Source organism: Crocuta crocuta, unplaced genomic scaffold, assembly GCF_008692635.1.
Source record: "Crocuta crocuta isolate KB4526 unplaced genomic scaffold, BGI_CrCroc_1.0 scaffold85, whole genome shotgun sequence".
NCBI classification, from domain to species: Eukaryota; Metazoa; Chordata; class Mammalia; order Carnivora; family Hyaenidae; genus Crocuta; species Crocuta crocuta.
Window position 1 is genome coordinate 706,087 of NW_027530620.1, and position 23,456 is coordinate 729,542.

Sequence of the window (23,456 nt, forward strand, 5' to 3'; positions counted from 1 at the left end):
AAATTCATAAATGATAAAGCAAATACACTAACGCAAATTTACTATCAACAGAAACACAAAGCTTTTGCAACGCTGTTTTTGCTCAGATTAAATATCACTTCTGGACCAAATCTACAAAGAAGTGTCTTGTTTCTTTGCCTCCTGAAGGAGGAGAAATGTAACAGGTTTTTATTCCATTTACTGACTAGGCGCTGTGGTTATATGCGAGCCACTGTTTGTAGGGTGCCACCTGTAACCATCCTCAGCTCCAGCCTGTCAGCATCATCCCATCCCCTGTGGTGGTTACTGTTTCTGGGTTGCTCTTCAGAGGTTGCAGTTGGCATTGAAGGCTTTGTTTCAATAGTTGCAAGGTGAGCCACCCTTCCGGGATGTGAATGGTACCTGCTGGCAGCCATCTTGACATCAGCAGGGAAGAATGAAGCCAGAGCTGAGAAAAATTGCAGAGAAAACGCCACTGCTCTGATGGTATCACGATCCCCTGGACTAAATCATGTCCAAAGCTAGTGTACTTCTGGGCTTTTTTGTTAGGTGAGGCAATAAATTTTCCCGAGGTGTTTTTTTTCTTTCTGTTCTTGCAAGCAAAATAATCTTAAGAAATACACCATGTAACACTGAGCAAGTTTCATTAACCCTCTCAACCTCAGTTTCCTGATCGATAATGGTGGTAAAATAATACCTATCACACACAGGGCTGCAATGGGGTTCAACAGTGCTTGAAGAATGCTTAGCATGGCGCTTGGTATAAAGTGAGCCTTCAATAAATTGTGGCTATTTTGTATTATGTTTGGAGTTCTACACATTATGCTAAATGCTTTCAGTATATCCTTAATTATCATGTCAACCTACAAGGTAGAATTTCTTTTTTTATATACATAAAAATTTTTAAGTGTTAATTTATTTTTGAGAGAGAGAGAGAGAGAGAGAAAGCGTGAGGAGGGCAGGGGCAGAGAGGGAGGGAGACACAGAATACGAAGCAGGCTCCAGGCTCTACAGAGCCTGACAAGGGGCTTGAAGCCATGAACCATGGAATCATGACCTAAGCCGAAGTCGGACACTTAACTGACTGTGCCACTCAGGCACCCTACAAGGTAGGACTTCTTATACCCATTTTACAAATTAAAACAAAAATGAGGGTTAGAGATCTGAAGTGACTTGCCCAGGGTCCCATGGCTATAAAGAGCCAGAGATTTCATAACATTTAAGTGTTCCTCCTTTTTTATGTTTTATTATCCTTTGACCTGATGACATGAAGTGTACATTATCAGTAAAATACCAATTGGCACCTATGTCAAAATATTAGGCACTAGAGACACTGCAATATATACACATACTCTCTTTTAGTTTTAGAGGACATTCTTACAACGATCTGGATTATAGGAGAGATTAGAATAAATTTGTGCCTTGTATTTATTTATTGACATCAAGCTCCTAACAACTGAGCAACTAGCCAATGACATCTAAGTCCTAGAAGCACAGGACAAGCCCTGGCGGTACGGTATGCAACTGAATGCAGAACTCAGAGCGGTCTTCTCCATATACAACTTAGAGCCTATGTATACCTATTACATCCAACTATTTAATTTCTCCTAAAACCCTGGGCTGAAATGGAACATTTCCATGTTGATCCCATGGGTTTAAAAAAAATGTCTTTTTTCACATGCACTGTAAAGGAGTTCTCTTCATATTTTCTCCGTTCTTTCTGACATGTCACCTTGTGTATGTTTCCTAGGAAGTCTGAGTCTGAATAGTACAATTAGATGTGATAACGGGATGGAAGGAAAAATAGACTAGGGCCTCCACTACACTATTTTCTCAGGAAATCTACAGGGAAATCTGACGGTGTGTCTTACTGTTTACCTCTAGGTGACATTCTCCCAACGTCTTTACACGTTGTAGAGTGCCTCAGACAGGACTGCAATGACTGGAACAGTTCATCGGAACCTCCTCCTTACAAGTGTTCTCTTGCGTGCAGAGCAAGAAAGTCTTTACCAGCCAGCTGTAGTAAGCCCTGGAAGATGCGAGGAACCCCTGAAATTCTCCTCATGACTACGCACACATTTCGTCTAAGGAGTTGTGTCAGGACACATACCAAACACAAGTCACGGGCTTTCACAGGCAGGGGGTGGGGGACGAGGTGGGGGGGGGGGCTTCCCTGTCCTAACCTGCCTCCCCCCAGTCTTCATGTACTTGATGGACAGAGCTGAGGAGGAGTGCCTGGAAAGTCATCCTGCAGGTAGGTGATCCTGACTGCATAATTAGGAGATTTTCACCTGTACTGAAGCCATATATGAGGACACTAAGATGCAATTGAGGGTGGCATCTGCTCCGTGGTGGCTTAGTTTTAGGTGCCTGAGAGCTGTGGAGAGGGACAGATCTGCAGCCAGACAGATGTAGGTCTGTCCTTTCTAGGGGGGAGCCCCTGGGTATACCACGTAACCTCTCCACGCCTGCTTCTCACTGTAAAATGAGCCTACTACAACCTCCTTCATGGCGGTTTGGAATAAATGGGCCCAGCTCATAGTAGACACTCAATAAAAGATCATTTATTTCCCCTCCGATTCTCTAAGAAACTATTTAATATAATGTGTCTCCAGGAAAATGTCCCTACGAGGAAGAGAAGTTCAACAGGACTAGACTTCACCAGTTTGGGAGTACAAATAATTTTATATGCATAATAATACACTTTAAAAACCTATTTCCAGGTTTATAGAATACAAAGGGCTGTACCTTGCGCCTCTTCTCCCACTTCCTCCAACCCTTCATTGATGTCTGCTGCCCAGGGAGGGGGACTTGCAGAGGGCACCTTCTCCCGCCCCACCCCCAGGCACCACCCGTGGTTAGAACAGCGTGGGTGCCTTCTCTGAAAATCCCCGAGACTCCCAAATCGTAAAGTCGTGAAGGAGCCAAGATGACACAACTTTCTGTTAGGACTTCAGACCATCAGCAGCACACTGTGTCTGCAAGGAAATGACCCTCTCTCCCGGTCGTGTTTCTCGTGTTGCCACTTGGACCACAAACAGCACTCCTTCTGCCTCCTATGAAAACAGCCCCTTTCCCCCTCACAGTCCCTAAGAGAAGACCAGTGAACTCTCTGTCCCAAGGTCCCCCGTTCCACATAATCCTATCCAAGTGCAAATCAACTTTTGTAAACAGATGCTTCAGACTGATTGTCAGTTTCCCAGTTCACCATAACCACCCGGTCTTTGAGCCCCAGTTTAGGCTCAGGTGGAAGTCTCTCTACAAGAAATTACTCGCACATTCTGAGGTGTGAGTAATCCACTAGAGGTCTGCCTCCAAAACAAAAGCAAGTATGAGACCAAGTAAAATGTAATATAAATTTATTCTGTGACATTTTTCTCACTGAAGATATTTTAAAACATTAAAATACATCAATATTTCATGAAAATACCTTGTAGAAGAATTTAGATAATACCTGTAATAAACATGATTTGACCCTGAATATACATTTTTTTAATTTCAAACATCATTTTTTAAAAAGGAACATAAAAATAAGGATTGCTGCATTCTTCATATATCCCGTCTCTCATAAATTTTAATTCAACTGCCAGTTCTTTTCTCAACTATATATGTTAAGGGTATTTGCTTCTGATTTTGAATGGTAGGAGTATCCATTTTCTGTTTCTTAGCAGTGACATTTAGGTCTTCTTTTTCCGATTCTTCAAGAAAATGCTTCATGCTGAGTTTGAACAGTAATCGAGGGTCTGGTCCAGAAAGTGGTGGGCAATTACAGATCTCTCTAATTTTAAGGGCCTATAAATAAAGAATACAATACAATATGTGGGTATATATATATTTATTTATTAAAATTATTCCAGTAATTACTATTATGCTGTATGCAAAACAATAAAATATAAGAATACATTCTATATTTTTAGAATAAAAGGTATCTTAACTACAACATATGAAAGAGAATCATAGAGAAATTCAGGGTAAATAGTTACATTTTCATTATTTATTCACATAGCAATATATTTGAAAAAAAAAACTATCTGTAATGACTGTATGACGTCCTATTGGAAATAAACAAGAGGTATCTCTATGATTTCAGTCACACTAGAGCTGACTGTGAGAACACCCACCAGATTTAAAAAGATCTGAAGACTCAGAGACACTTTTAAGAAAAAGAAAATGAGGATACAGAAGTATGAACATATTGAAAGAAGATACATATAACTAGGACAGGCTGAGGAAGCACTGATGCTAATAACTTATAAGATTAAGCAGATCAAAATCATGACAACTTTTAATTCCAGGAAAAACAAAATGTTCTAGGAAACGTAATCATAGGATATGATACGGTTCAGCGGTGACTGGTGTTTTCAATTTTAAAAGCACTGAATCTTGATCTAGCCCAAGTCACAAACAAACAACTGGAAGAGGGAGAGCTGGATACATGTGTGCGCAGGCACAGGGAGCCCTTCCTTCTCATCCTCTACGCGAGAAAGTAAATTGGTAATGCTTAAAACTGCAAAGATAGGAAGTAGCAATATGGCTATGTTATGGTAGATATGGTGGTAAATACCAAAAGAATGACTTAAGAGAGCTGGAAATGGTTACCCTTAAAACTAAGGGTAGGTAGGGGGACTGCAGTTTTAAATAACTAGACTCAGAAATTGACGTGATTCTTTACAGTGATTTCATAAAGGACTTTAAGACATAAAAACTAAAATAGTGAATTTTTAATGCAAAAACATTTTATATCTAATGAGGGTTAAAAGAAAGATTTTTAGGGCAGGGTGCTTTTTAGTTTCTTATTACTTCTAACTTCTCTTTATTTTTTTAAATGTGTATTTACTTTTGAGAGAAAGAGAGAGCATGAGCACGGAAGGAGCAGAGACACAGGGAAACACAGAATCCAAAGCAGGCTCCATGCTCTGAGCTGTCAGCACAGAGCCTGACACGGGGCTCGAACCCATGAACCATGAGATCATGACCTGAATTGGATTCGGATGCTTACCCAACTGTGCCACCCAGGCGTCCTACTTTTAACTTTTCATAGTGATGGATGTTAAGGGATGTAAGTAAAGCTGGGAAGGAAACAATCAACGTTTGTGAGGATAGTAAAATTTTAGAAAAGATTAGCCCAGCAAGGTCTCACTGATAATGATGGGGAGAAGACCTGAAGGCTGAAGGGTGTGAGGGAAGAGGTCATGTGGATGCCTAGAAGAGCATTCCAAGCAGCAGCAGCGGGGATGCAAAGACCAGAGGTGGGAGTGTACCTGGACTGTTCTGGAACAGTGAGGAAGCTAGTACAGCTGGAGCAGAGCAGGGCAGGGGCAGGAGCAGATTCTGTAGGCTCTCAAAGGCCATATGGTTTTAGGTTTTGCTGTGAGTGGGGCTGCCCCCGCTATTTGTGGGGTCCATGGCAAGAATGTAAATGGAGGCTCAGATACCATGTGTTTAAATAGCTAAATGCAGTAAGTCAAGCTAATAAACTACTGTAGGAAATACATTCTATTCTCCTGCTTAGAGAAATACACATTCCAAGTGACCTGGAAGGCCAGGTACAAAACTAGAATTCTTGAATTTTGGAGTGTGTAAGGTTGCAGGGAGTCTGCCCGCTTCCTGCCACAGCCTATGGTCCCCTCCCTTCTCCCATCCCTGGCTTCCCAGGCACTATGAGGGGCTTTGTGTGCACGTGTCCAAGGGAAGAGATCCACAGAGGCCTCAGAGGCAGGATCAAACGTGTTTGGGCAAGGACTTCCATTATCCCAAAGACTCAGAGTGCCACATGGTAGGGGTGCAGGTTCTTGAATGGGAATATTCCTTTAAGTTCTACAGGAGAGGAGGGCATGCGGCCGGAGGAAAACCAGAAAAAGGTCTTCTTATGGGTGACACCAGGGCAGCAGCCTGGATCGAGGAACGCTTCTGGCTCTGAAGGAGGCCATGGGTCACCAAAATAAACCAAACATTCTAGTTTGGGCGGTAGGTCACCATTTTGCTGACGGTCTGACTTTCTGTTTACTTCAGTGCCATAGTTTTCAAATGTTTTCTTGATTTTTCACTTCCATTTAGTTTAGTGATCTTTTTTCTAATGCTCAGTAGATGATTGTGAGACACAGAGAAAATTGAGACGAGGCCCCTGTCACCACAGAATTTCACTTGAATGCTTATTCATAATTGCCAAAACTTGGAGCAGCCAAATGTCCTTCAGCAGGTGAATGGATACGTAATCTGTGTTACGTCCAGACAGTGGAATATCATTAAGCACTAAGAAGAACTGATCTACCAAGCCATGAGAATACATGAAACAATCTTAAATGGACATTAAGTGGAAAAAAATCTATCTAAAGAGGCTACATAGTGTATGATTCTGACTATATGCATAACATTTTGGAGAAGGCAAACAACGGAGATACTAAAAAGATCCATGGTTGTCAGGGCCAAGCAGGGACAGAGCAACAAACTGGCAGAATATCTGTAGAGCAATGAAACTACTCTATGTGATACTGTAATGGTGAATACCAGTCATTGTACATTTGTCAAAACCCACACACTATCCACTAAGGGGGAGTCCTAATATAAACTACGGACTCTGGGTCATAAAGCTGGGTCAGTGTGGGTTCACCTTTTGTAATAAGTGTACCACTCTGGCACACGACTCTGGTAGTGGGGGAGACTGAGCAAAGCAAGGGGTATATGGGAAATCTCTTCTGTACCCTCCATGAAATTTTGCTGTGAACCAAAAACTGCTCTTAAAGATAGTCTAATTTTAAAAAAAAATTGGGGAAGAGGCACAAAAGTAAGAAGCCTTAGGAAGAAAAAGGGGGATAGAATCCACTTCTGTTGTTTTTGTTTTTAATGCTTTTTACATTACATGTTTTTGTACTAATTTTTTTGTACCACATTGTTTCTTGAGTAAGTCTTTTACTGAATAAGCGTACTTTTCAGTTGTCTGAGCTATGTTTAATTGCTAGGCAAACCGTATATTCTTCATAAAGGTTTTCTATGAATATTTCTACATGTGTGAATTCTCTCCTCCAACTATCTATCAAGCAAAATCCTATTACAGACCATATATGTTTCTATCAAATTTCCATCTATTTTGCACAGTAAGATTTTATCACGTATGTTGGTAAAATATTTTTATTTTCTACTGTCCTTTCCACATTTATTTTATTACCTTTCAGGGTGTCAACTTATTTTTATAAATTCAAATCTATCTTATTAAATATAGCTTCATCTCTTTAAAATCAGCAATTTTTTCCCAGTATACAACTAGAATATGCCTTTCTGTTGCCTTTACTTTGTTTCTACACTTAACTTTATGCACTGTACATAACAGGTACTTAATAGATACATGCTGAATTTTAAACAAACACCTATAAAAACACAAGCTATGAATAAATCATTATGATAAGTGTCATAGGGAAAACACTCTTTAAGAGTTGAGAGTCTAAGAGCAAGAATGTACTCTAATAACAAAAATATATACTTTTAAGAATCCCAAGGAAGATCTGGAGTTAAATATGGAATAAGCCAACCTAAAGATTCCCACGAGAGGTGAAAGAGACTAACATACACTGTTCCCTTTCTATGCGCCTTGTCCTGTACCAGGTATTTTACTTATATTAGCTAAATTGGTGTTATGATATGAACTACTTTTAAAATCTTGGGCTCAATGTAGAGTATCTGTCACTAAAGTGTCTTAAAAAAATTTTTTTAATGTTTTATTTATTTCTGAGAGAGAGAAAGAGACCGTGTGAGCAGGGGAGGGTCAGAGACAGAGGGAGACACAGAATCTGAAGCAGGCTCCTGGCTCTGAGCTGTCAGCACAGAGCCCGATTCGGGGCTCAAACCCACGAACCATGAGCTCATGACCTGAGCTGAAGTCGGACGCTTAATCGACTGAGCCACCCAGGCGCCCCTAAAGTGTCTTCAAAGAGAGAGGGGGAAGGAAAGAGGGAAAGAGGCAGGACCTTACCCACACAAACACTCAAGTAGGTACAGAAAACAGTCAGGAGTTATTAGATCACAATTTTACAGATGAAGAACCTGAAGGTTAGATTAGGCAACTTCTGCAAAGTTAGGGGGTGGTAGATCAGAATTAAAACCCAAAGCTCCCAAGACCATTGCTATTTTTATAGTACTTCCCTTAAGCATCCTTTTCCCATGAACAACTATTAGTTTGCTACATGCTAAATTTCCAGGAGGGAATGTAACTGCTCCTCAACTGTACTGCCTAATTCTTCTATTTTTAACCCAATATTATTTGACTTATCTTTCCTAGTATGACCTAGCATGCAATCATTTAACAAATATTCATTAAGCATCTCAGAGACTGTCACAGGCACTAGGGATACAGCAGTGCATAAGGGCCTTACATTGTAGGGGAGGAGACAGACAACAAACAAGTAAACCAGATCACTTTCATTGCGTACACGGAGAAACAAAACCATAAATTTTGTTAGAGAGCAGCTGCGCTGAAGAAGGGCTGTTAGAGATTGGAGGAATCCAGGAGAGCCTCTGAGGGGAGATGATGTTTGTGTAAAGAGCCGAGGGAAGAAGATTTCAGGCAAGGAAATCAAGTAGAGGAGCTGTGAGGAGGAAACCGGCCCGGTGTGCAGTCACTGGAATCAAGGAAAACCAGAGAGAGAGGGACACATGAAACCACTGGAGAAGGAAGCAGTGGCCCAATAACCTGACTCAAAGACCGAGTGAGGAGTCTGGATATTCATTCTAAATCCAAGAGATGTCACTGAAAGGTTTTATGCAGAAAAATGACACTGAAAAGATCGTTCTGGCTGCTGTACTGAAAGCAGGCTGTTGGGGATTGGGGTGAAAAAGGAGGAGGATTAAACATGAGGTGGCTGCAGTGAATTGGGGGGGGCGATGCTGGTGACTTTTTCGAGGGCAGTGGCAGCAGGGATGGTGAAGGGGAAGTCACAGGATCTTCTCGTGGGAGGACACAGAGAGGAAAAAGAGGAATGAAAAAGGAATCCTGAATTCCCTCCTGTGTTAACAGCACTGCTTTCATTATGCTACCCAGGTATCTGAGGATAATTTACTTGCTCTGAGTAAATAATTATTATTACTTGGCACTGTATTGTTTGCTGGTTCATGACCCCAGTCCATAAATTCTTTTAAAGGTGGCTTTTTTAAATCAATTTGTCAAAACAAAATATTCATAAAATGAATCAGATAATTAACAAAGTCCCTTTCTCTGTTTTGAAGGTAGAGTTAATTATTCATTGAATAACTGTTCTTCAAACTTTCAAAAAATTCTTCAAAGTAAATCCCCATCAGGGCTAAGTGCTCTTTTCTTTGCTAATTTGTTACAACTCTGGGTTTCTAATACAGTTGTTTTTATTTATTTGATTTAATTATACCTTACCTCTTTCTTTGAGAATTAATTTGAGGAGGTACATTCTAGTTACAATTTCTACTTCTAGCTGTACCCACGCAGGCAGTTCTCTCTCTCACAAATACACTCATGCATGCACACACTTTAATTACTTCTGATCTTGACCTGAGCCATTAATTAACACCATCTACCTAAAAATAACATGCTCTCAAGTATTTTGGTTTTCCTGCATTTTAATTATTATAGCTCTTTTCCTGATCCTACTCATATTTTACTCTTTGCCTAACTGACTCAGTAATTTCCATTTTGACAAAATTTCTAAAACAATTAACTATTATAACTTTGTTTATTTCTACTTAATTTTATTTTCCCTGTCTGAGGCATACTATATTTCTTGATTTCCTTTTTTTCTTTATTACTAATACAAACATTTAAATTGATAAATATTTTTTACATATAGATTTGATACCAATCCATGAAAGTACAACTACATCCACCACAAACTTTTTATTTTAAGGCATGCTCTTATTGTTTATGGATTTCTTTCTTGTCCTATACATACAACAATTTTAATTTTCATGTGATTTCCCATATTTTAATTTGTTATATTAATTTTAATGGACTTTGTTCCGATAATTTGAACCATAACATTTTTAATATTAAGCATACACATTTCTGCCCAAGTTAATGACCACTATTTTAATGAAAGACGTATGTACATTTGGGGAAAAAATACATCTTTTCCATAACATTTAGTTTTTTATGTCAGTTGAATCTTATTTTTCATATTTTCAACTCAATTCCTTGTTAATTCCTTAGTTGCCCTCCTGTAGTTTTCTAAGAATAGTAGGCTGAAAGCTATAATCACAGTCATTTATAAACAAACTAAACTACATATTCTATCTAATTCTCTATCATCAGTAGATGCAGAAAGAGACCTGCTGCTGAGTACTTCATGGTATACTGTTTTCTGTGTTCCATGTATTAAGGGGTCTTTGATCTTAAAAGAAAGAAAAGCTGGTTTGGCTAGATAGCATACTAGAGTGTATTTCCTCCGCTGTTTTTTGTTTTCTCTCTTCTCCTAAACTCTTCCACTTCTCCAAAGTCTAAAAGGAAAGATCTAAAGTCATTCTGATTCATGTGTGTCTTTATATTTTCTCTTTATACCTGGCAGCTCGTAAAATCCTGTCTTTGTAATGAAGATTCAACACTTGATAAATTTAAGTATCTAGGCATTATCATTTCAGGGTTCCTCAGGCGTCATGTTCTGGGATTCTTCTAAAAACCCACTCTGAGCAGTGTTATCTAAATCAAATGTGTGATAGAGAAATCACAGTCAAAGAAACTAAGACATAAATGAAGATTCTGGTCTTTACCACTGTTATATGCAGCCTGACTTGTGTCTTTTCAGTATTCTTCCATTTTTCAGATTTTTTTTTAGATCTGAGTGTTTTAGTTTGGTTGTGCTATGTTCCTTTACCTCCAGCATCAATGAGTCTTCGAGCTGGGGCATCAATTCTGCTCTTCGCAGCCTCCACTGAAAGTTTTACAGCTTGTCTGCTGTATTCACAAGTTTAGCAATTTTCTGGAATGGAGGTAGTATCTTACATTTGTTAAGTCATTTTTTCTTCTTCTGTCACTTTCAATGTAGTTACATCAGCTTTCTCATGCCAGCTTCAGGGGGCACCTAGCCTATCTTCTCCCATGCAGTAAAGCTTTTAAATTATACCTGAGATGTTTTTTTTGTTTGTTTGGTTGGTTGGTTTTTTTTTTTTTTTTTTAGATTTTTCTAGTCTTTGAGGCTTACCCTACTGGAAGAAAATGGGCATTTCAGAGGCTTTTTGTGATTGTTATTGTTAGATTTAGTTTAGATGAGGGTCCTTTTGGTGTTATTAGTTAAGGACACTCAGACACTAAATGTCTTTTAAATACAATTACTTATGATCATCTTTCTTTTCAACTCAGGTACTCAACATCAATCTGATTTTTAAAAAAATCTCTCTTAACTACCTTTTAAATCTACTCTTGAATAGGAGAAAAATGTGGCCGCAATATCTTTTATTCCATTAGATTTGATTTGGTTGGTCTGAGCTCCTTCTTCATTGTTCTATATAGATTCCTCCTGAAGACACACATACAGGTTAGCCTTTTAAGACAGAGGACAATGATAGTCCTCTCAATCAAGAAACTTCTCAGTTCACTGAAAAACTGGCTATTTACAGTGCTAAAGCATTACCCCACAATCACTTGCTGGCCTTACGAGAGAAAACCATGTTGACAAAGGAAGGGTCAGGCCATCACCAATCAAATCCCTGATCAAATGTGGCATCACTAAATGTGGAGCAGCCAGATTAAGGGAATCCTGATGAGAAAAGCATAGCTGCACCACCTATAAACTATTCTTGCCAAAATTTAACTTCTGTTTATAGGTATATAGAGAAACAAGTGTTAAAATAGAGAGAATAGGCCCCAAACAGAGTCACTTCTGATAAGCCCCACATCAGCAAACCAAGACTTAACTGCTAACGTAACTGCAGTTTCAACCTCTTCCAGAAACAGAATCTTAAACCAGTAAATATGGAATTTCCTGGTCAGCATTTAGTTTGGTAATCTGTCAGACAGTCCCCTTCTGAAAAGTTCCCAAAGAAAGATGAGGTAACCCTTCCTTCCCTGCGCCCTTCTGCCTAGAGAAATCCCTCATTTCGTTCAGCTCTTTGGAGCTCCTTTCCATTGCTAGATGGGATCCTGCCCAATTCATGAATCATTGAATAAAGCCAATTTAATTTTTAAATTTACTCAGTTGAATTTCGTTTCTTAACACAAGTTAGGTTATACAATATCACAAAAAAAGCAATCAATAAATCTAGAATGTGGGGCTTGATTTATTGAACAAGTCAATGGCATGGTTAAAAACAAACACATATGGGGAGCCTGGGTGGCTCAGTCAGTTAAGGCTCTAACTTCAGCTAAGGTCATGATTTCATGGTCTGTGAGTTTGAGCCCCATGTCAGGCTCTGTGCTGACAGCTCAGAGCCTGGAGCCTGCTTCAGATTCTGTGTTTCCCTCTCTCTTTGCCCCTCCCCTGCTCACACACACACTCTCTCTCAAGAATAAATAAGCATTAAAAAAAAAAAAGAGAGAGAGACAGAAATGAAATACAAAAGGATGACGGCTATGTGGCTACTTAAAAATAACAAAACAAATACTTCCGTGTATATATATAAGCCTGACAGGATGATTTGATTTAGTATCTTTTCTTGAAAGGCAAACAGATGACAATAGAAAATAAAAACAGAAAAAACTGTGAAAGACTTGGAAATTGGCAAAACAGATCATCAGGGTATCCCCTCAACTGCTTCCTTCAGTATCACCTCTGCCTTTCAGGGCCCTAGAGTTGTTTACAACTCTGTAAGTAGTAGAAAACTATTACCAATGCAAATACTTGTCCATAGAAGTGTAAGTGAACTCTCTGGTGGAATGCTACTGATTATTGACTCATAATAGATCAATTTTGCATCTATTTGTAAAGTCATTTCAACATTACTGATTGTTCTTAAATTCTCCTGTAAATTCGCTATAACGTATTACTGGCTCTTTTAGTACTAATAAGTTAAAAAAAATCTCAGATTGTTCATCTTACATTTGCGTTAAGTCATGATTTTCCCTTAAAAATTTTTTTTGCCCTTTATATCATTTTCTTTCATAAACTATAATGGAAATTGGAGCCTGGTTAGTTTTTTAAGGGGTCTAAAAATTAATTATAAATAACTACAAATTTTAATAAATACAAAAAATTAAATTTAAGGCCAACTTGGCACAGGTCAGTTTTCTTCTAGAATGATAAATAAGAAAAAGTTTTCAAATAAATCTTATAATCAACCACTCCTGACATGAGAATGATATATGAAGCAATGTTGTATTTATTCCCTGTAACAACTGAAGTATTTATGCAACTGCTGGTGCACATCGGGACTGTTCTGGGCTCTATATATCAGGGAACACTTACTCATAAAAAATAAGTTAAAATAATTAGGTTTTTTAAAAAAGAAAACAAAACAGGAGAAAAAAAATCTCTTGGCCAGAGAAGCTTTATAATTAGATAAAAAGCTTCCTTTGAAAGTAGAAACAAGTCATTACAAGAGAAAAAACAATCGCCTCCATTTTTTTAAACATGTTTTCATACTTTTCTTTCCCCTAAAAGCAATTTTTTTCTAATAGCCCATTCAATTCGGCCTCAAGTAGATACACATCAAATGTACCATAATATTTTTTTTAAGGTTTTAGACAATGTTACTGTCAGGCTTCCTGGCTTTATATGATTCAGAGGCCAATTCAATTACAGCAGCTGCTATGATATTTGCCTTTCCCTCTGCACTCTCCATGTCAGACAAAATGAAATTCTGTAAGGTGAACAGTGTATGCTTGTGTACACTGGCCAACAACGACATTTCACTTCAGTGTTAAACACTCATATTTTCTAACTCATGAGATGTACAATATTAATGATTTGTGCATTCACTTTGTCCAATTATAAATGCATAAGAAAGATTTACAGGAGTTCAACTCCCAGCTTCCTGAAAGTTTAAAGGATTCAAGATAAAATGAGATTAAAATGAATGCATTTATAGCCTGCTAGCATCAATAAAAACTGAAAGTAAATTTGAACATCAAGATTTAAAAAACAGTTTAAAAATAAGGCTGACACTGAAAGTTCTAAGAAACATTAAAAAATAAATCTTAAAGTTATTATAATAATATAACCCTAAACAACAATAAGGCCAATTTAAATGTTTTTTCTATATATTCTATCATTCTCCATCTCTCTCCCCTAACCAAGAAAAGGATGGCAGAGAGTAAGATGGTGAGAGAAACAGAAAATAAAAAATTTAGTCTAAATGCTTCTGGTTATAAAATAAATCTTTCAAGTAAATTTCTACCCTGGGTTATCATACAACTTCCTTTATTCACATCTATTCATCCATATTTTATACCAATCTTTATAGAAAGAAAGTTAAATAATGTTATCTCTTTCAAGGACAACTTATGTTATACATAAATTTAAAATCTGAACAGTGTAAGTATAATTTTAAAACTGTCATACCATTAAACATCAACAGGTTGACATAACATCTGTTCTTGAATTTTTCACCCAAGTTGTTATGGTAACCAAAATATGTGGAATATTTGTTTCCTAAATTTAACTGATTATTTCAAGTAAATAAAATTATAGCATATCATCTTATTAACTACAAATATTATTAATACTATAACCCTATATTTATCCTTTTTAAATGCTAGTGGATTACATTTAATAGGCATTTATACATGCTTTATCTCAAAATACACATTTAAAAACAGCAAGGGTATTTTTTTTTCTAACTTGGGGGCATTTTCTTGATTTAAAAGAAAAACAAAACAAGGAACTAGTCTATTTTCTGAACAGTGTACTATACTAAAGTACTTCAAAATTACACGATTTTAGTGCTTTGTAGGAGCTATAGATCACATTCTTTCCAAACATAAGTCAATCCTATCACTCTTCTAGTCCTCTGCTCAGAATTTTCCACTGGTGTCCCATCTGTGAGCAAAGCCAAGGTCCTTACATCAACTACAGATCCCGCATTCTCCACTCTGCCTTGCTTACCCTCCTCCAGCCACACTGGTGTCCTCGAGGTCTCTCAAGTACACCAGGCTCACTCCTGCCTGAGGGCCTTGTACTTACTACTTCTTCTGCCTGGAAAGCTGTTCGCCTAGGAAGTCACATGGCTCTTTCTTTCATTTATTTCAATTCTTCATTCAAATACCATCTTCTCCATGAAACCTTCTCTGACTGACCCCATTTCAAAGAGCTATTCCAACACCTCTATTGCCTCTGCTCACACATCATCTGTCTGCTATGGACTGAGCTGTTGCCCCCTGCCCCAAATTCTTATGTTAAACCCATAACCTCTAATGTTATGACAGTATTTAGAGACGGGCCTTTGGGAGGCAATTAGGTTTAGACGAGGTCATGAGGAGGGAGCCCTCATGAAGGCATTAACATGCCTTTCTAAGAAAAGAAAGAGACATCAACTCACTCACTCTCTCCCCCACATAAGGAAACAATGTTCTAGAAGGTAGCCATCTGCAAATCAGAAAGACCTTACCAGAAACTGAATTCACCAGAAAATTACTGGATTTCTGGCCTTCAGAATTATGAAAAAATTAATTGCTGTTGCTTAAGCCAGAACCTTGATCTTGGACGTCTAGCCTTCAGAACTGTGACGAATTCATTTCTGTTACCTAAGCCACCCAATCTCTGGTATTTTGTTGTCTGGTATTTTAGTCAGTCACCCAACCTGACTAAAACATTGTTCTTCCTGTACTTTCCTCATCAACAGTCATTACTGAGTAATATGCACTATATCAGTGATTTATTCTATACATTACTAATTAATGCTATTTATTGTCTGTCTTCCTTTACTGGATAATAATCTTAATCAGGCAAGGATTTTTGTCTATTTTGTTCATAACACTTATGTTCTGACATAATATATAATCAATAAATATTTGTTGGATGCACAAAATACAGATTTTAAATATCTTAAATGTTGATATGCTATGGTAGAAAATAATACATTTCATTGATGATACTCAGAGAATTCAATAAGAAATAAAAATATACAGTCTTTAATAAGCTAAATTCTTTTAAAAAAATCAAAATTATCAAGATTTTTGTTCTCAGAGAACCAAAGGATCTTACTCTCCTGACTTTCCTGATCTTTTCTCCTCCTATAAATCTGATTTACCAGAACCTCAATCTTCATCCTACTAATTAAATATGGAAACTATCTTATACAGTTAACTCTGTCCAGTATCTCCATCTCTGCCTACTTCCTAGGTAAACTCATCCATTCTGCTTCAACTGTAATATTTTCAGGTAACTCTGAAATCCTCATCTCTTGCCTGGATTTCTTTGTGCTCTGGTGCCATATTTCCAACTATTTTTGAGATGTGTATCACTTCAGGCTTACTGTCAGGAATGTCAAAGACAAGAGCTTTAGATACAATATAACACCTTACTTAAGAAAAACAACCACAGCAACAACAAAACAACAATAAAAAGTAGTCTTTATTAGTAGTAGTCTATAGACTCACAAAATTCTATATACTGCCTGAGGAATTGCTTTCTTTCATTATAGAAAACAGACTTATAATAGTAGGGAATTCCAATCTCTGAATTATGACTATGTATTCTAATTAACAATATACTCTTGCACTATCAGTTTCACTTCAACCACTGAATTATTCCCAATATTGTAGTAGAGTTTTATTACTTTCAAATTGAATTTAATCACTTGGGGGGGATGGGGAAATATAAGAAATTATATGAGGTTTTCAAATGATGTTTCTGAACAAGGATAGTTTATTTTTAGAAGGAAAAAAATCTCCCAGTGTTTTTCATCATTGGTTCCCAAGTAACATTTGTTTCTCCAATCACTTTTCCTCATACTCACTAATTAATTCATTATTTTAAAGACTTTTCTAAAGCATATTTTTAACAGAATTTAGGACAGGTTTCAGATAAAAGTTGGCTAGAACTCATTATTCAGTTTAAGCAAACCATATACTTTTAGAATTTCACTAAGCAAATATGCAAAGAAAGGAAATTCTGAAAGGAAACCATGTACTTATTACAACTTTAGAGACAGGCTCAACTTCCCAGGCTGGTACAAGGTCCCAGTCGTAGGGAGAACTAAGAAGACTCTCAGAGCCAGTGATCATCAGTCCTCATCAATTACTAATGAAACATATACGATCCCAGTTCTATGTTGCCCTTTTAAGATGAATGATTATTATACGTTATATCAAGTAAATTTCACTGCTGTTTCTTTCTCAAAAATTTTTTTCTTCAAATTAGGAGTATAAACGAAGTATATTTAGAAAGGACTGGCTATCCCCCAATGCTCATGGAAAGGTACAAAGTATGCCCAGACTATCAACAAATTCTCTCATCATTCCTTTCAAGATATATCCAAAACCTGACCACTTCTCTCCTGCCTCCATAAAGTCTTATTAGGATTATTGCAAGAGCTTACTAAATAGTCTCCCTGATTCTACACTTGCCCCACTACAGTCCACTCTCCACATAGGAGCCCCAGTGATCACTATAAAACACAGGAGGCAGGTCAACTCTGCTGAAAACCCTCTAATAGCTTTTCCCCATTACCTGAAATAAAAGTCAAGTCCTTACAATGGTTTAGATGACCCTTCATGGTCTGGTCCCCCTAAATTTCAAGAATTCTCCCACCTTCCCTTACTCGATTCAGCTCCAATGTCTTCCTTGCTATTCCATAAACACATCAAACATGAGATCCTGTGCACTTGCTGCTTCCTCCGCCTAAAAGATTCTCTCCAAATATGCTCAAGACTGGTTCCCTGGCTTCTTTCCAGGTTCTATTCAGTAAGGCTTTCCTTGACACATGAACACAGACTAGCAGATCTTCTCCACCGCCCAGCCCTCTCTACTACTTTTGACACACTTTATATTTCCCTATTGTGCTTATCACCACTTGACATACTACATGTTGGTTTATTATGTGCATTACCTAATTAAAATGTTAGTCCAAGAAAGCAAAGCCTGTTTTGTTTTGTCCCTGCTCATTCCCAGCAATAGAACACAGAAGAGTAGATGAGTATCAACAAATACTGATCACATAAATTAATAAATGAATCTTGTGATTGTTTCTTATCTCAAACTAGATGCAGGCTATTATTCCTTCAAATTGCATACCACTACATTTCTACTTTTCTTATGAGAAGTCACATTCCTGTCATATTAAGAATCAATTGTACTTAGCATGAAAGTATCAAGAACCGTATCTTCCTTCTCTTTGTATCCCCTGTACCTACTAGCATCATTCCTTTCTTATAATATGTATTCAATATTTCTTAAGCTGAACTTGAAGTTATACTGAAAGATACTTTTATAATACACCAGGATCTGTTGTTATCCTTTAGTAAACAGCCCAATACCAATTCTTAAATTCTAAGAATATTCTCCTTTTATAACCAACCAGCAAATTTAATGCAAGTGAAACAGAAGAGAGAAGTAGCCTGGCTTAGAGATGTCTGACATCCATTTTGTACTGATGTCGTACCTACAGAAAACATTTTGAATGATGTTAAGTCAAAAGATTTTCAGAAGATAGTAAAAACTACATGAGGGAAAGCTGATTCACTTTGATCCATTCAGGAATTCTACTCAAAGACAAACAAAAAAACCAAAACACTACACAGCACATACTTTACTCTATCCTTATAAACAAATAAATAACTAAAAAGAAATTAATACAAAGAGATTTTTTTTTTTTTCTGAGAAAACAAATTCCAGCATCAATATCAAGATAACCAACAGACCTAAAAATTCTGTACAATTCATTAACTGGTATTTTTAACAAGCTTTTTTAATAAAGCATACATCACCAAGAAGAGACTACATTATGATCAATATGGTGAAAAAAATATGCCTTGAGTTTTAGACTTCAGCCAAATCAATTAAAATTAAAAGGTATGACACTAAAAATATTAAACCTCCACCATCAAGAAAAGTCAGCTCTACACCAATCTATTCCCCAAGTCTTGTGGACAAATAGGGCAAATTTTACTTTTCAGTCAAATCCTTTGAAAACTGATAATCCATGATTAAAATAATCAAAATATTTAATAGGCTAGACTAGAGCTCTCTTTTTCTAAGTAAAAGAAGTAACAACATGAAGAATAAATGATACAGTAAAAATAATGTCTTGCCTTACATAGGAGTAGCTCACCTGAGGTATGAGTCTATCCAGATACTCAGCTCGATTTCCATGAGAAGGGTGTGTAGATAACCATTCTGGCAACTTGGGATGACCTTGGAGGCTATCTGCAAATTCCATCTGCTGCCAAAACACTGAACTGGCTCTGACATCCACACAAGCCTAGAACCAAAATTAATAACAGAAAAAAAAAAATGAGCTTAGTTAGAACAATTTTTTAAAACTTATCTTTATGTCATTATGTTTTTATCACTATTTGTAAATGATATATCAGATAAAGAGCTAATATCCAAAATATAAAAATAACTCAACATCCAAAAAACAAATAATCCAATTAAAAAATGGGCAAAATACATGAACAGAGATTTCTCCACAGAAGACATCCAGATGGCCAACAGACACATGAAAAGACACTTATCATCACTTATCATCAGGGAAATACAAATCAAAACTTCAACAATTCATCACTTCACACCTGTCAGAATGGCTAAAATCAAAACCACAAGAAACAACAGGTGTTGGTGAAGATGCAGAGGAAAAGGAACAAGGGTGCATTGTTAGTAGTGGCTGCTACTGGAGCCACAGTGAATAACAGTATAGAGATTCCTCAAAAAGTTAAAAATAGAACTACCTTATGATCCAGCAATTGCATTACTGGGTATTTACCCAAAACATACAAGAGCATGAATTCAAAGGGATATTTGCACCCCTGTGTTTATAAAAGCATTATTTACAATAGCCAAAATATGGAAGCAGCCCAAGTGTCCATCAAATGATGAATGGGTGAAGAAGTGGCACAAACATACAATGACATATTATTCAGTCATAAAAAAGAATGAAATCTTGCCATCTGCAATAACATGGATGGAGCTTAAGAACATAATGCTAAGTGAAGTGAATGAGTCAGAGGAAGACAAATACCTTACGATTTTACTCATATGTGGAATTTAATAATCACACAAGGGGCACCTGGGTGGCTCAGTCAGTTAGGTGTCCAACTCTTGATTTTGATTCAGGTCATGATCTCACAGTTTGTGGGTTCAAGCCCCATGTCAGGCTCAGTGCTGACAACATCAAGCCTACTTAGGATTCTCTCTCTCCCTCCCTCTTTCTCTGCCCATCTCTCACTCATGCTCTCTCAAAATAAATAAATATTTTTTAAAAAAGAAACAAAAAAAAAAAGAAAAAAAGTGAGAGACAAAACAAGAAACAGATTCTTAATTATATAGGACAAACTCATACCAGAGGGGAGAAAGTGGAGGGATGGGTTAAATAGGTGATGGGGCTTAAGGAATGCACCTGTGATGAGCACCAGGTGTTGTATCAAAGTGTTGAATCACTGTATTATACACCTGAAACCATTATAACACTGTATGTTAACTAACTGGGATTAAAAACTTAAAAAAAAAAAAGTAGCTAGAAACAAAAAGGCATAGCAATGAAAAAAGTATTTTCTATCATCATTTTAATAAAAGTAGATATACTCATTGCTTTAAAAAAGCTCATACAACATAGTATTAGAGAAGCCCAAAAGAGAATGCCCTCCCCCTGTATAACATTCACAGTAAACTCACTCCCAAAGATAACACATTGTTTTCAGTATGACAGAGATTAAGAACATGTATTGAGGGCAAAAATCTTCCACACAAATTAGTATTTTGTTTTCATAAAAACAAGGTTTCAAAATCTAATCCATTAGGCCAAGATGGCAGAACAGCATGAAAGTTTTTTTTATGCCTTGTCCCTGAAATGCAACCAGATCAACACCAAACCATTCTGCACACTTAGGAAACTGATCTGAGGCTTGACACAACAATCTGCACAACCTGCACCACAGAACTTGGCAGCTCTGCAGTGCGGAGAGGTGAACTGGGGGAAGAGACGCTGTGGAAGGCAGGGAGCTGCTTTTGCTCGCGGAGAGAGGATGGAGACGGTAGGAAGAGTGGGGGAAAAGCCCCACCCCCAAAAGCAGCTAGAGAGAATGTGGAAAAGTGTAACCTGATGCAGGGACTGAACAAAAAAGGGAGAAAGGAGAAAGCAGAGGGTTTAAATTCCCTTGAGACTCTATAAACGGGGAGTGCAGAGTCTGAAACTCCACAGCATGATACCTGGCAGTGCTCTGGGGGGAAGGGCGAATCCCCATGAGCAGAGAGCGAGGTCTGAGGGGTCCTCGGGTCACACGAGGAGTGGCGTTCCCCTGCCGGGAGGACATGCGGTAGAGGCGGTGCGGCCACCCCGCAGGCCAAGGTCCCAGCGGACCGCGGAGAACAGCCACATTTGCTGGTGCTGGAACAAGGACGTTAAGAGGGAAGCCTAGCGCCAGATGTGTGTTGTGATTTTCCATAAACCCTGAAACGCTGCTGCTACCAGATCACGCGAACTTTTTCAAGCACCCAGCCGCAGTCTCTGGGCATCAGGAGCAGCATGGTCTTGTGAACGTTACTTGGGACAGGCCGGCACCCGGCCACTACTCAGGGAGACCCTCTCCCAGAAAACCTGAGCAGGTCAACACCGCAGATTCTCAGAAGTGAGGGGATGGGAAACACAGCCCCATTTGAGATAAAACTCAGGAGGCAGGTGCAGCCCGGCAGTCTGATGGTGTGGTCACAGATAGTATAGAAGCGGGGAACGGATGCAAGCCCGAGACAACGGGGGGTGCTTGACTGCCGGCTGCAGAGAACCCAGATACTACATACTAGAGACTGGGTAGCTTGGGGACGCCATTTTCACCCCTCCCACGCATGTGCATACATGTCTAGACACACCACGGTAATCCACCCCAATAAACTATGCAGCGCCATCTAGTGGAGAATGGAGCCATTACACTACACTCCGACTAGGCCAAAAGTGCTCTTGACAAACACAAGTCTCTCTGCCTGCTTAGTTTACAGACTACAAAGTGCTTCATAGCCCGACTTCTACAGGAAACCGGATAGAATTTCAATTATACTTCATTCTGCTTGGCCTTTTTATTCAATTTTTTTCCTTTTCTTATTCTTGAATACAGAAAGAAAAAATTTATTTTTATTTTCCATTATTAAAAACATTTTTCTTTGATTTTTTTCTACTATACAGTTTACTTTTTTGTAAATTGTTTAAATTCTATTTTACTTTCATCATTTCATTTTAATCTATTGTACTGTATTTTATTCCTTTTTTCAAATTTTCAAATGTTTTCCTTTTTTCTCCCCCTTTGTTTTCCTTTCTTTTCCTTTTGTCTTTCTTATCTTTACCTTTTTTCTCTAATCTATTAAGCTTCTTTCAACAACCAGACCAAAACACATCTAGGATCTAGTATCCTTCATTTGATTTGTGTTGTTTTTAATTTTAAGGTTTTTTCTACTTTATTAATTCCTTTTCTTCATCCAAAATGATGAAATGAAGGAATTTGCCCCAAAAGAAAGAACAGGAAGAAATGACAGCCAGGGACTTAATCAACACAGATTAAGTGTTGCAAGCAAGATATCTGAACCAGAATTTGGAATTAAAATAATAAGAATACTAGCTAGGGTTGAAAACTGATTAGAATCCCTATCTATGGGGATAAAATATGCAAAAGATAGTCAGAATGAAATAAAAAATGCTATAACTGTGCTGCAATTTCAAATAGATGCCATGGTGGCAAGGATGGATGAGGCAGAGCAGTGAATCCACAAAATAGAGGACAGATTTATGGAGAATAATGAAGCAGAAAAAAAGAGGGAGACTAAGGCAAAGAGCAAGAAATAAAAATTAGAGAACTCAGTGACTCATTATAAAGGAATAACATCAGAATCATAGGGGTCCCAGAAGATGAAGAGAGAGAAAAAGGGGTAGAAAATTTATGTGAGCAAATCATAGAGGAAAACTTTCCTAACCTGAGGAAAGACACAGACATCAAAATCCAGGAAGCACAGAGGACTCCTATAAGATTCAACAAAAACCCACCATCACCAAGGCATATCATAGTCAAATTCACAAAATACTCAGGCAAGGAAAGAACCACGAAAGGAGCAAAGGAAAAAAGTCCTTAACCTACAAGGGAGGACAAATCAGGTTCACAGGAGACCTATCCACAGAAACTTGGCAGGCCAGAAAGGAGTGGCAGGATATATTCAATGTGCTGAATCAGAACAATATGCAGCAAAGAATTCTTTATACAGCAAGGCTGTCATTCAAAATAGAAGGACAAAGGGGCACCTAAGTGGCTCAGTTGGTTAAGCGTCTGACTTCACTTCAGGTCATGATCTCACAGTTTGTGAGTTTGAGCCCCATGTCGGGCTCTGTGTTGATAGCTCAGAGCTTGGAGCCTCTTTGGATTCTGTGTCTCCCTCTCTCTCTGTCCCTTCCCTGCT

General features: G+C 37.9%; 1 protein-coding gene across 2 annotated transcripts in view; it reads right to left on the reverse strand.

Moving 5' to 3' along the window:
- Positions 1–3,321: 3,321 nt before the first annotated feature.
- The window catches only part of OMA1 (OMA1 zinc metallopeptidase), a 79,546-nt gene continuing 59,411 nt past the window's right edge, over positions 3,322–23,456 (reverse strand). For both annotated transcript variants that reach the window (XM_077768063.1, XM_077768064.1), the window contains exons 8-9: positions 19,135–19,284; positions 3,322–3,771 (exon numbers count right to left, since the gene is read on the reverse strand). In XM_077768063.1, coding sequence (XP_077624189.1) covers positions 3,559–3,771; positions 19,135–19,284 — 363 coding nt within the window. In that variant the 3' untranslated portion in view covers positions 3,322–3,558. The remainder of the gene's footprint in view (positions 3,772–19,134; positions 19,285–23,456) is intronic.